General features: G+C 49.7%; 1 protein-coding gene across 8 annotated transcripts in view; it reads right to left on the bottom strand.

Moving 5' to 3' along the window:
- The window catches only part of MST1 (macrophage stimulating 1), a 43,714-nt gene that overhangs the window by 12,569 nt on the left and 16,932 nt on the right, over window positions 1–14,213 (bottom strand). For 6 of the 8 annotated variants that reach the window (XM_039482857.1, XM_039482856.1, XM_039482849.1 and 3 more), the window contains exons 5-7: window positions 2,474–2,613; window positions 1,612–1,732; window positions 880–998 (exon numbers count right to left, since the gene is read on the bottom strand). In XM_039482857.1, coding sequence (XP_039338791.1) covers window positions 880–998; window positions 1,612–1,732; window positions 2,474–2,613 — 380 coding nt within the window. The remainder of the gene's footprint in view (window positions 1–879; window positions 999–1,611; window positions 1,733–2,473; window positions 2,614–14,213) is intronic. The other 2 variants (XM_039482850.1, XM_039482854.1) reach the window with 1 other exon arrangement.

Genomic DNA, 14,213 nt, shown 5'->3' with positions numbered 1-14,213 from the left:
GGGGGCAGCGGCAAAGGCCAAACGTCACTGGGTGCTGGCTTGGGAGCACCAGGGAGCAGTGGTGTATGTTGTGGGCGCTGGAACACCTTTCACCCTAGCACCAGCCCGATGACCAGGGGACTGGTCACGCTGCAGACTCTTCGCTGGCAGGGTCCTGCCATGCGCTCAGGACTGTGAGCCAGAGGCGGGACCTCACGGGCTCTCTGAAATACCCCTAAGGACATGGAACATATTCCTGAGTGCCAGAGGGTGGGCATTGTGCGAGGGGTTGGGGGGGGTCTTATCCCCTGCACAGGGGCACAGCAGAGAGCAGTGTTGGGCAGTGGCAGCAGGGAGGCATTGGCCAGGAAAGGTTTGTCATGGCTACAGACTCGACTCCGCTGAGGCATGGGAGCAGCGATCCGGGCACTACAGCGCAGGGTGTCCCTGCCAGATGGCTAGTCCTCACACCATCAGGGACCCGAGCCATATTGGGCACTTCAGCGTGACTCTCAGGCCTGGTCTACACTAGGGGGGGGTCGAACTAAGGTACGCTAGTTCACCTACGCGAATAGCGTAGCTGAACTCGAACTACCTTAGTTCGAACTACTCACCCGTCCAGACGCCGCGGGATCGAAGTCCGTGGCTCCCCCGTCGACTCCGCCACCGCCGTTCGCAGTGGTGGAGTTCCGGAGTCGACGGGAGCGCGTTCGGAGTTCGATATATCGTGTCTAGATGAGACGCGATATAGCGAACTCCGAGAAGTCGAACGCTACCCGCCGACCCGGGCGGGTAGTATAGACGTAGCCTCAGTGAGGTTAACGATGATACGGACATAGCAGTATGGGAAACACATCCCACGCACGTCCTTTGGCACCCACAGCACACCACATCACTTACTGCATTTGTGGAGGTGGCAGTATTCCCACTCCCGGGCAGGATCTGTGGTGTAGCACCAGGGGCCCACGGAGCTGTCAGGGTTGCGGCAGTAATTGTCATCCAGATCCTTCTCAGGGTATCTGGGTGAGATAGGGAGGAGGCGGGGGAAAGAGGTGAGGGAAACCTTGATATTTACAAAGCCATGTTCTGCTCCAGTCCTGGTCCAAGAACTTCTGGGATGTGCTCTCCCCCTGCTCGGACCCCACCCAGGAAGTGTATTTTCAGTGAGGCCCCCCGCCAGCCTGACCCTTGGCAGTGACCAGCCCTGTTTGGGGGACATGGCCCGGATCCTTGTTATCCACAGAATCTCGGCACTGGGCCCTGCCTGAACATGGCAGTGGGGCTGGGCAGTGTTAAGAGTGCTCGTCTGCAGGTGGCACTGCCAGCCTGCGGGCTCAGCATTGGGAGCAGAGACCGTCTCTGCTTGTGCCAATCCCATTCCAGAGTGTCATGTCCTCAGGCTGGTCTGCATTCACTGCAGGGCCTCCGCAGTGCTGGGGCCTCGGGCTTCCAAGCCCCTAGGAATTCATGGGCAGCAACCAGTGACCCTGGGGAACGCTCTGCTCTGGACAGCGTGCTGAGATGCCCCGCCACTACCCAGCCCTACTCCCTCCTGAGGCACCCTCCCATCCCAAACTGAGAACATCCTGCCGGGGATGAGCAATCCCGGCCCCAAGCAGGGCAGGCTGGTACTTGTGGGGATGGTACGGGTGCTTGTGCGGGTGCTGTAGGTCCCAGCGCTGGCACTCCCGCCCGGATTCCGTGTGGTCCACGAGTCCCCGGTAATCTTCCCCGTTACACAACACGCACACGGCTGCAAGAGAGAGGCATGCTTTAGGCATGGAGCGAGGCAGGGCACACACTGACTGGCAGCTCTGGGCCTCTGCCAGCTGTGCAGGTGGGCATCGCGGACGCTGAACCCAGAGAATTCACGGCATTCCCCAATTCTCCCAGCTCTGCCCCCAGAAGAGCCCCCCACATTGCAGACTGTCACCCAGCAGACTAATACCAGGCAAGGGTTTGTGGGTAGTACCCTGGATCCAGTCGTGCATGACGGTGCGCAGGGGTGCTAGGGCATGTGTGGGGTTGGGTTCTGGTGCACAGGCACCAGCTGACACGTGGAGTGAGGGGCCTTCCCGCCATCACACGGAAGCGGGCGAGATGTCTGGCCATTGCACGTGGGCAATAGCTATTCCATGTCTGTGGGTTCTCTGGGTCTGGAGCATGAATGGAAAAAAATAGTGGGTGCTCAGCATCCACCGGCCACAGCTGTTCCACCCATGCGCATCAGATAATGGGGAACACCCCCGCCAAACAGCTGATGTTGGTGGTGCCACTGCCAAACTGCTGTTTGGCGTTTGGGGGGACCTGTGGGAGGGCGGAGAGTGGTGGGTGTGTGGGAGCCTCGGGGAGGGGTCAGAGTGGAGGCGGGAAGAGGCGGAGCGAAGACGGGGCCTTGGGGGGGGGGCTGAGTGGGGTTGGAGCCTCAGGTGAAACACCCCCTGGGAAAAGGAAAAGTTGGCACCTGTGCTTGGGGAAGGGGGGGTTAACTCACCATCTTCACACTTCTTGATACCACAGCTCTGGTGCCGGACGGCCGGGTCCGTAGTGTAGCACCATGGACCCCGCTCATCTCTGTCTGGGTTCCGGCAGTAGTTCTCCTCCAGGCCGTTCCGCAGAGAGGGCGAAAACCTGCTGGGATACAGAGAGCGCAGGGGACTGGAATGGTTTCAGTGACTGGGTCTCTCTCAGCACTCAGGCCAGGGCTACATTACAAACGTAGGTCAATGTAAGTGGCCTGGCAGAGACTTACAGCCAGATTGTCGCTCTGGTGATCGATGCAGCAGGGTTGATTTAGCAGGTCTAGTGAAGACCTACCAAATCGACTGCAGATCAATCTCTGGTCGACCCCCATACTCCAGCCCTTACGAAAAGATAAGCTAAGTCAACGGGCGAGTGTCTCCCATCAACCCAGTGTTGTGTAGACCCCACAGTAAGTTGACCTTAGCTACGTTGACTCCTAAGCTATGTCGACTAACTCACTTCGGTAGTGTACACATAGCCTAAGGGTACGTCCATAGCGATCGACTTCTCGGAGTTCGATATATCGCGTCTCAGCTAGACGCGATATATCAAACTCCGAACTCGCTCCCGTCGACTCCGGAACTCCACCACCGCGAATGGCGGTGGCAGAGTCGACGGGGGAGCCGCGGACTTCGATCCCGTGGCGTCTGGACGGGTAAGTAGTTTGAACTAAGGTAGTTCGAGTTCAGCTACGCTATTCGCGTAGCTGAACTTGCGTACCTTAGTTCGACCCCCCGCCCCGGTGTAGACCAGGCCTGAGTTATGCATATGTCTTCCAGCAGTTGTCAGAACCCCATTACACCAGCCGAGTAAATTTGCCTCACAGACTAGGGTGTATGACACTCTGTGCCCAAAAGCAACACCCTGACACCACCATATTCACCACTCTCAGATAATTATGCTACAAAGTGAGCCTTGTGAGGTAGAATTCTTGTTGAATTGTATGAGGAGTTATTAATTTTGCTATGTGTATGTCACAGAAAGATGCTATGATGTTGGAAACACCTATAACTAGCCTTTCAGGTACACCAATGAAGAAACTAGATAATACTACTGGACCAACAGTAAAGACAATGGACCATGGAAAAAGTTTGTTCTCACTGGGGAGTGCTTCAGCCATCCTATAGATAATGGCGGCTATGACTCAGCAAGGCATGCAAGGACATGTTACCAGACCACATGACACTAAACTCAATTCTGGAACATCCGTTTTTCCAAAATGTTGATAAATGCAAAGTAATGCATATTGGAAAATATAATCCCAACTATAAATATACAATTATGGGGTCTAAATTAGCTTTTCTCACTCAGGAAAGAGATCTTGGAGTCATTGTGGCTAGTTCTCTCAAAACATCCACACAATGTGCAGGGGCAGACAAAAAAGCTAACAGACTGTTAAGACTCATTAAGATAATAAGAGAAAAATATCATATTGCCTCTAAATAAATCCATGGTATGTCAAAGCTTGAATATTGCATGTAGGTGTGTTCGCCTCATCTCAAAAAAGCTATATTGGAATTGGAAAAGATTCAGGAAAAGGGCAACAAAAATGAGTAAGGCTATGGAACGGCTGCCGTATGAGGCACGATTAATAAAACGGGACTTTTCTGGTTGGAAAAGTGACGATTTGGGGGGTTATGATAGAGCTCTATAAACTCATGACTGGCCTAATAGATAAGGAGTTTTATTTACACCTTCTCGTAACACGTGAATTGCGCGGGGGGAGGCACCAAATGAAATTAATAGGGGCAGGTTTAAACCAACAAAAATAAATATATCACTACACATAATAGGGCTCAAAAATAATTAGATAAATTCATGGCTGGTAGTCCACCAACAGCAGTATGGGCAGGGATGGTATAGAATCATAGAAGGTTAGAGTTGAAAGAGACCTGAGGAGGTCATCTAGTCCAATGCTTTGCTCAAAGCAGGACCAGCCCCAACTAAATCATCCCAGCCAGGGCATTGTCAAGCTGTACCTTTAAAAACCAACTCCTTAGATAACCCATTCCACTGCTTCACCACCCTCCTAGTGAAATAGTTTTTCCTAATATCCAACTGTAGCGGGGTGGTCACCCCAGTCCTGCCCGGAGGGGTTAAAAACAGCCCTAGAGAGGGCTATACCTGGGGAATGGCTGATTGGGAAAGAAGCCTCAGCTGGGTCAATTCCCCAATTACAGCCCAGCTGACCCTTATGACCCAATGACCCATTGGGCCTGGAACAGAGAATCTCTGTCTCTAGCGGGAGAAGGGCCTGGCTGCTGGGAAGCTGAACCATGTATCAGAAGTGGAGCTGGGCTGGGGAAAGGCCAGACGAGCTGGGGAAATATCCGTCCTGGAAAAAACATCCCAGGCTTCAGGCTTTGTTAAGGCCGAAAGGTACTGGGGTTGCAACAGGGCAGCACAAGGATAGGCAGAGGCAGCAGGTCCACAACCTTCTTGTCAATCATGAATGGCTCATATACTGCTGTCTTCCCAGTGAGTGGCGGGGGGGGGGGCGCTCAGGGGCGGCTCCAGGCACCACCTCACCAAGCACGTGCTTGGGGCAAGCGGGGGTGGGGGGGCGGCCTGCAGTTTGCCATGAGGGGGACAGTCAGGCTGCCTTTGGCAGCTTGCCTGCAGGAGGTCTGCTGGACCCGCCAAAGCCGTGGGACAGGCGGACCTGCCACAAGCATGCCGCCGAATCCATGTTACCAGAGGACCTCCCACAGGCGCGCCTCCTAAAGCCACCTGACTGCCATGCTTGGGGCAGCAAAATTCATAGAGCAGCCCCTGGGGGCGGGGGGTGGGGGTAGATGGTAACTGGCAGTAGCCACAGACTCAGGCGACATTGGGAATAGGGGGTTGTGGGATTCCCCAAAGAGGAAACCCGGCATAAGGGGAATCGGAGCTGGGAGGGACAGGGTGGGGGGGCAGCAGCAAGATGGACATCGGCCTGCAGCGGGTGCCCTGTATCAAAAGCGTTAATTCCCAGGATGACCGAAAGGCGGTCACTAAACTATATGGAATAGTAGATATGCTGGAGGGTAAGGATAGGATACAGTGGGACCTAGACAACTTAGCAGATTGGGCCAAAAGAAACCTTATGAGGTTCAACAAGAACAAGTGCAGAGTCCTGTACTTGGGATGGAAGAATCCCATGAAATCCGACATACTAGGGAATGAATAGCTAGGCAGCTGTTCTGCAGAAAAAGACCAAGGAGTTACATTGGAGGAGAGCTGGATATAAGTCGACCGTGTACTCTTGTTGCCAAGAAGGCCAATGGCCTTTTCAGCTGCATAAGTAGGGGTATTGCCAGGAGATTGAGGGACGTGATCATGCCCCTCTATTCGACATTGGTGAGGCCTCATCTGGAGTACTGTGTCCAGTTTTTGGGCCCCACACTAGGATGTGGAAAAATTGGAAAGTGTCCAGCAGAGAGTAACAAAAATGATTAGCACATGGCTTATGAGAGGCTGAGGGAACTGGGATTGTTCAGTCTGCAAAAGACAAGAATGGGAGGGGGTGAAGCACTGGAAAGGGTTCCTAAGGAGGGCGTGCTATCTATTTTCTTAGAGGTTTTTAAGGTCATACTGGGATGATTTATTTGGGAATAGGTTCTGCTTTGACCAGGGCTTTGGAGTAGAAAACTGCTTGAGGATCCTTTCAACCCTAATATTCGATGATTCTATGAGAAGTCGCCATCCCTTTACACCCCCACCCCCCGCCACTGCAGCTTGAGAGCATTGCTACTTGTTCTGTCATCTGCACTCAATCATCTTTGGAACCTCTCCTCAGGTAATTTAAGTTTGCGATCAAATCCCACTAACTTTTCGCTTCTACAGACTAAAAAAGCCCAGTTCCCACAGCCTCTCCTAAAAATTCATGTGCCCCAACCCCCTTATCATTTTCATTGCCCTCCTCTCTTCATTGGTCCACATGCTTTTTGTAATGGCCGACCCAAAACTGGACGTAATACTCCAGAAGAGGTCTCACCAATGTCGAATAGTGGGAAATGATCACGTCCTTTGATCTCCTTGCAATGCCCAATACGCCAGATGTGGCCTTGCTAGTGCCAAACAGAAGGGACTAATCACTTCCCACAATCTGCTGCCAATACTCCTACTAATGTAGCTTTCTTGGCAAAAAGAGTACACTGCTGACTCATATCCAGTTTCTTATCCACTGTAATCCCCAGGTCCTTTTCTGCAGAACTGCTGGTTAGCCAGCCTGCAGCAGTGCATGGGATTCTTCCATCCTAATTGTAAGACTCTACACTTGTCCTTGTTGGACCGCATCAAATTTCCTTTGGCCCAATCCTTCAATTTGTCTAGATCATGCTGGATCCTGGCCCTACCTTCCAGGTATCTACCTCTCCCCGCAGTTTAGTGTCATCCAGACAATTAATAAATCTGTTGAAGAAAACGGCTCCAGGACTGACCCCTACTCACCTTGATACCAGCTGCCAAATAGACATTGAACCGCTTAGCACTACCCATTGAGCCAGACGACTTAGCTAGTTCTCCATCCAATATATAGTCCATTTATCCAATCCATACCTCTTGAACTTGCTGGTGAGACCATGTCAAAAGCTTTGCTATAGTCAACAAATATTACATCAACTGGTTTCCCCGTATCCACAGAGCCAGTTCAGTCATCATAGAAGGCAATTAGGTTGGTCAGGCATGAGTTGCTCTTGGTGAATATATATTTACCGTTCCTAATCATCATCATCTCCAAATGCTTCAAAAGCCCTAGCCTCTTTTTGCCAGAAGCTGGATGTGACGGTTTTGGTCACAGCGTTGTTCTTGGGACTGTCTCATGATGTGCTGAAATTACATTGGAGTCTATTTTTCCTACCAGCTTGGGACTTCCAGAACCCTGCCTTGTTGAACCAGACATGCTAGACTGCTGCAACACAAACCCATGGTCCGGGCCATACGCCCAAAGCTGCATGCTTAAGTGAAAACAGCTCTGCGGGTTACCTGACACCAGCACACAGACACCCAGCTCAATAAATCCGTTTTATTCTGTATAAAGCTTATACAGGCTAAAAAACTATTAAGGACCATCAGCTACACAACTGACCCACTGGGAGAAGGCAGATACACCTTGTGACTCAGCAGGGGCATGGCTGGGTACCTTAGTTGGAAAAAAGAACGCCCAAGCCGCATGGCATATTATCATCATATTCATTTTGTCTTCAATACAAAAAAGTATTATAAGTAAAAAATTACACCCTCTGGGATATGGGTGGAATTGTCTAATGAAATACAAAGCGAAGGAGTGTTCTTGAGAAGCGGGGCTGCTATCACCAGTGCATGTCATTGGCTCCAAAGGTGGCCAAAAAGGAATTGAAGGAACAGCATTCTACATTCCTTTGCTCGGGCTCAAAAAAGGTGTATTCTGTCTGGTGACTGAACTGGCAGGGACAATGCTGGCCGTAACTGAGCCATAGATCTGTGCCTAGCTGCCATGGACATCCTGTCTGAGTCCTTATAAGACTCCTGGAAAAGGAAAAGGCTCATCAGATAGCAGAAATTATACATATACTGAACTATTGCTCTTAATACCAGGATTGACTAAGTTGGGTGTACTGTAGGGGTGGTGACTAAAGAGCTGGCAAAGTGGCAAAAAATGCTGACAAAAAAACAAGCTGGTTTAGCTACGCCTATGAGTGAACTGCACATTTCGCAGCAGCATGAGGCCCAGAAAACAGGCAATGGCACAGTTCCATGGCTCTTATCTCTGAGCCATGGGACTCACTCTTGGCATTTCAATAGTGACAGTAATGGTAATATCCCGGTCCAGAAAAAAAATGTCCCTACTTGCAGATTTCTGAACAGTCCTGCGTTCTAAAAGATGCAAGTGTTAGGCCTCTTCCTTGACCAGCCCACACTGATATCGTTGAGGTTTTGCTTGTGAGACACCAATATTTGAATAACCATATAAAAGCATCCCTTTATCTTGCCTCACCGCAGCTAAGAAATCGAAACCTGCAAATCCATCTAGTCACAGGCCTACAGAGCAGGAGGTGATTAACGGTGCTACACAATTCCATGACAACGGCCCCACTGTGCATTTTCAAATTCAAAATTATGTGGGAGACAGGGCAGGGGACCCTTGAATTTGACCCATGACTCCTGGGAAAGCAAACTGAAGCACTAGAACAGCCAGTGAGTGTGTGTGCGCCACTTTAAGAAGAGACTCCAGGCTCTGATGGCTATGGTGCAGAACAACCTTAGTTGATGGCCCTATCCTCCATGAATTTATCTAGCTCTTTTTTCCCCCACCCTGTTATGGTGTTGGCCTCTGTTGACTGTGTGTTGTGTGAATCAATACTCTTTTGTTGCTTTAAGCCTGCTGCCCATTAATGTCATTTGGTGACACCCTCCCCAATTCATCTGTTATGAGAAGTAGTAAACACTTCCTTATCTACTTTCTCAACAGACCGCTATCATCTCCCCCCTTCGCCCTCTCTTTTCCAAGCTGTAAAGTCCCAGATATTAATCGCTATTCATAAGGAAATCGTTTTTCTAAAAGCTCTGCTCCAGAAAGTGTTTTGGAGCCAGTCTCTGGATCGTATCCCTTCTGCTTTGGGCATCTCTGAACCTTCCATCCATTTGGGAGGTCCCCAGCACATTTGCGAGGTCCTTCTGCCCTTTGTGTAGGACTAATGGCAGATAGTCCCAGCTCTGAGAGCGGCTGTAATGCTGTGCGATTAAATATGACCATGTATAGCATTAATATTGCCACTGTTAGACAATTACAACAAATCTTGTATAATGTATATCACGTAACTTGTCAGTGGAAAACATAATTAGCTAAGTATGTAAGTATGTATGCTTTTGTGTATTTGAAGTTATTAATATTGACTATTCATATATGTGTGTTGTCTGGATAACAGCCACCAGATAAAATTTAAACTGATGTGTTGATGTCGCATGAAGAACACTTAGCTCTCACAATGTGCTATAGAAGAAACTCCTTCTGCCCTGATAGCGCTTCCTGAAGAAGGAGGCTTCAGCCAGAATGTGGGCTGTGGGTGATCCAGCATATAAGGACATGGATATGCTCATGTGATCCTGGACTCCATATTGGGCCAGGAACTTTCTGTGCACCTGGGCTGTGAGCTCTGGTCGAGACAGTAGATTTCCAGGCAAATGGCAGAGGCTATAAAAGAGCCCTCCGCTATCTCTATTTGGCCATCCATTTCCTGCCCTGATTCTCTGGACTGTGGATTTATAATTCAAAGGGCCATTTTGAATTATGGACGGAGGACCTTCCAGTCTTTTGGAACTTAGCAGAGAGACTTTATAAGCCAGCGGTCTGTTCCATCATTGCTACAGATCTGATATAAGGACTTTGCGATCACTTAGGGTACGTCTGGATCAGCGGGTAGCAATCGATTTCTCAGAGTTCGATATATCGCGTCTCATCTAGACACGATATATCGAACCCCAAACGTGCTCCTGTCGACTCCGGAACTCCACCAACGCGAATGGCGGTATGGAGTTGACATGGGGAGCCGCGGACATTGATCCCGCGCCGTGAGGACGGTAAGTAATTCGAGCTATGGTACTTCGACTTCAGCTACGCTATTCACGTAGCTGAAGTTGCGTACCTTAGATCGACCTCCCCCCAGTGTAGACCAGACCTTATATGTGGACGATCTGTTAACCATCATTACTTCTCTTCTTTTCTTTTATAATCAAACCTTTAGCTATTTAGATATTTAGTTACTAGAGATTTAGCCTCAACTGGGTAAAATTTGGGATATACGTTGACCTGTCTGTATGGCTGATCCCTTTGAATTAAAAGACCACTTTGTTCGATGAAATTGGTTTTCACTCCTCATAGAGTCCAGTGCCTGCGCGGTGACCCAGTGCTATGATGCCTAAGAAGACAGTATCTTTCACTTAGGGTACGTCCATACTACCCGCCCGGGTTGGCGGGTAGCGATCGACTTCTCGGAGTTCGATATATCGCGTCTCATCTAGACGCGATATATCGAACTCCGAACGCGCTCCAGTCGACTCGCAGCGGCCCAGGAGCCGGCCAACAGGGCGGCTAACAGGGGAGTTTTGAGTGGGAGTTCCCATTGGAGGAGCCAGGTATCTTGTGTTTGCGTCTGTCTTTGGGGTGCTTGTGTCTCTCTCTGTCGGGGCAGACTGCTGAGCCCTGATTAGGGGGCGGAGCTAGGCGGAGGAGGGGGCCTATAAAAGCGGCCGCCCAGCCAGGCAGCGGCACAGCTGATCGCAGCGGCCCAGGAGCCGGCCAACAGGGGAGTTTTGAGTGGGAGTTTGGAGGGGGAGGTGGAAGGGGGTGGCACCGTGTCCCCTGTGCTCCCCAGGTAAGAACACTGAGCGATGCCGAGACAGCAGCAGCCAGCAGCCATGAGCCAAGCAGCAGAGGACACACTGAGGATGAGAGCATGCAGCAGCTGCGGTATGTACCTGGTCCTAGCGGGGGACCCAGAACAGTACTATGTATGCATGAAGTGCCGCCTAATAGAGTTGCTGGAGGAAAAGATCCAAGGCCTAGAGCTGCAGGTAGAAACCCTGATAGAGAATAGAAGGGGGTTCGAGCAGCTGATGGAGCAATGGCAAGCAGTAACTGAGGGGGAACGCCCAGGGGCACAGGGGGGAGCAGGGGCTGAGGCCACTGAGGGGGGACCACCAGATGAGGAAGATGGGCGGTGGAAGCATGTGACCGTGAGAAGCAGGTCAAGGAAAAGGAGAGCCAGTGAGGGGGAAATTGAGCTAAGGAACAGGTTTGAAGGTTTGGAGAATGAGGAAGGGGTAAAGCAGATGGTTGCTGACGGTGGGAGGCCAAGAAAAAAGAGACGAGCGGCCAGTCCCATAGAAAAAGGGGAGGAGTCTATGGAAGTAGCACCAAGTTTGGGCCCAGGGAGGATGCAGGATGGCTTAAGGGGAACCACAAGGGATGATAGGAATGGAAGGAGCTTGCAACCAGGGGGGACGGAGGATAGGTTAGAGGACCACACTGTCCCCAGGCGAAGGCAGGTCTACGTGATTGGGGATTCCATACTGAGAAGGTTGGACAGGCCTGTGACCAGGGCCGATCCAGAGAACAGAAGGGTGTGCTGTCTACCGGGTGCTAAAATACGGGATGTGGACCTGAGGTTGAAAAGGATCCTAAGAGGAGCAGGTAAGAACCCTTTGGTCATCCTTCATGTGGGAACGAATGACACTGCTAGATTCTCGCTAGAAAGGATCAAGGGAGACTATGCTAGGTTGGGTAAGACGCTCAAGGAAATTGAGGCTCAGGTGATCTTCAGTGGGATCCTACCTGTCCCTAGGGAAGGGCGCCAAAGGGGTGACAGGATCGTGACGATTAATAGTTGGCTGAGGGAGTGGTGTTACAAGGAGGGCTTTGGGATGTATGGGCACTGGGAGGCTTTTGGGGACAGACAACTGTTCTCACGGGATGGGCTCCACCTAAGTAGGGAAGGAAGTAGACTTCTAGGAGGGAGGCTGGCTCATCTGATTAAAAGAGCTTTAAACTAGACACTGGGGGGAGACGGTTGGGAGAGGTCCTGGTGCTCTCCACGCCAAATTTATACATTGGGAGTGAGAACAACAAGATAACAACAGATATAGCCAGAGGGGGATGGTTAGGTGTAAGGAAGAGGGGGGGGGATGGATATTAGATCTACAAGTCATACTGGAAGTACTGTGTCCCTACCGAGTTGGGTGAAAAGAGTGAGAGGAGCCCAACAGGAAAAATTAGGATGTTTGTTCACCAATGCAAGAAGCTTAGGTAACAAAATGGAGGAACTGGAGCTCCTGGTCCGAGAATTGAAACCGGATATCGTAGGAATAACCGAAACATGGTGGAACGGTAGCCATGACTGGAGTACAGGTATGGAAGGGTATGTGCTGTTTAGGAAAGACCGATGCAAAGGTAAAGGTGGGGGAGTAGCATTGTATATCAATAATGAGGTGAAATGTAATGAGATAACTAGCAATGCAATGGATAATACAGAGTCTGTCTGGGCAATGGTCACATTGGGGAAAAAAACTACCAGAGCCTCACCCGGGATAGTGATTGGGGTGTGCTATAGACCGCCGGGATCTAGCTTGGAGACAGATAGAGAGCTCTTTAATGTTTTTAAGGAGGTAAATACTAATAGGAACTGCTTGATCATGGGGGACTTTAACTTCCCGGATATAGATTGGGAAACAAATGCTAGTAATAATAATAGGGCTCAGCTTTTCCTAGACGTGATAGCTAATGAATTCCTTCATCAAGTGGTTGCTGAACCGACAAGGGGGGATGCCATTTTAGATTTGATTTTGGTGAGTAACGAGGACCTTGTTGAGGAAATTGTTGTAGGGGACAACCTTGGCTCGAGTGATCATGAGCTAATTCGTTTCAAAATAAATGGGAGGATAATCAATAGTGCATCTGAGACTAGGGTTTATGATTTCAAAAGGGCTAACTTTACTAAATTAAGGCGACTAGTTAGGGAAGTGGACTGGACTAACATATTTAGGGATCTAAAGGCAGATGACGCCTGGGGTTACTTCAGGTTGAAGTTGCAAGAGTTGTCAGAGGCATGTATCCCGAGAAGGGGAAAACGGCTCGTAGGTAGCAGTTTTAGACCGAGCTGGATGAGCAAGCGTCTTAGAGGGGTCATTAAGAAAAAACAGAAAGCGTACCAGGAGTGGAAAATGGGAGGGATCAGCAAAGAAACCTACCTTATTGAGGTCAGAGGGTGTAGGGAAGCTGTGAGAAAGGCAAAGCGACGGGTGGAGATGGACCTAGCGAAGGGGATTAAAACCAATAGCAAATGGTTTTTTAGCCATATAAATAGGAAGAAAACCAAGAAAGAAGAAGTGGGACCGCTTAAAACTTTAAACGGAGTGGAGATTAGGGATAATCTTGGAATGGCACAATATCTAAACGAATATTTTGCCTCGGTCTTTAATGAGGCTAATGAAGGGCTAAGGAATAGTGATAGAGGGACCGATGGGAATGAAGATATGGGGGTAGACATTACGGTATCTGAGGTAGAAGCCAAACTTGAACAACTTAACGGAAGTAAATCGGGGGGCCCGGATAATCTTCATCCTAGAATATTAAGGGAATTAGCGAGTGATATTGCTAGCCCGTTAGCGATAATTTTTAATAAGTCTCTAAATTCGGGGGTTGTACCGTTTGAATGGAGATTAGCTAATGTAGTTCCTATATTCAAGAAGGGGAAAAAAGTGACCCGGGTAACTACAGGCCTGTTAGTTTAACATCTGTAGTATGCAAAGTCATGGAAAAAATCTTAAAAGAGAGAGTGGTTCCGGAGCATGAGGCCGATGGCAACTGGGATAGATTACAGCATGGATTTACGAAAGGTAGATCGTGCCAAACCAACCTGATCTCCTTCTTTGAGAAAGTAACAGATTTTTTAGACAAGGGAAATGCGGTGGATCTAATATATCTGGATTTCAGTAAGGCGTTTGATACGGTACCGCATGAAGAATTACTGGTTAAATTGGAAAAGATGGGGATCGAAATGAAAATCCAGAGGTGGATAAGGAGCTGGTTAAAGGGGAGACTTCAGAGGGTAGTATTGAAGGGGGAACTGTCCGGTTGGAGGGGGGTTACCAGTGGAGTTCCTCAAGATTCGGTTTTGGGTCCGATTTTATTTAATCTATTTATTGCTGACCTGGGAACCAAGAGTAGGAGTGGGCTGATAAAGTTTGCGGATGAC

The sequence above is a fragment of the Mauremys reevesii genome, linkage group 7 (genome assembly GCF_016161935.1).
Source record: "Mauremys reevesii isolate NIE-2019 linkage group 7, ASM1616193v1, whole genome shotgun sequence".
Taxonomy (NCBI): Eukaryota; Metazoa; Chordata; order Testudines; family Geoemydidae; genus Mauremys; species Mauremys reevesii.
Note: the sequence above shows the minus strand (reverse complement) of the source record. Positions and strands in the feature narration are given on the sequence as shown.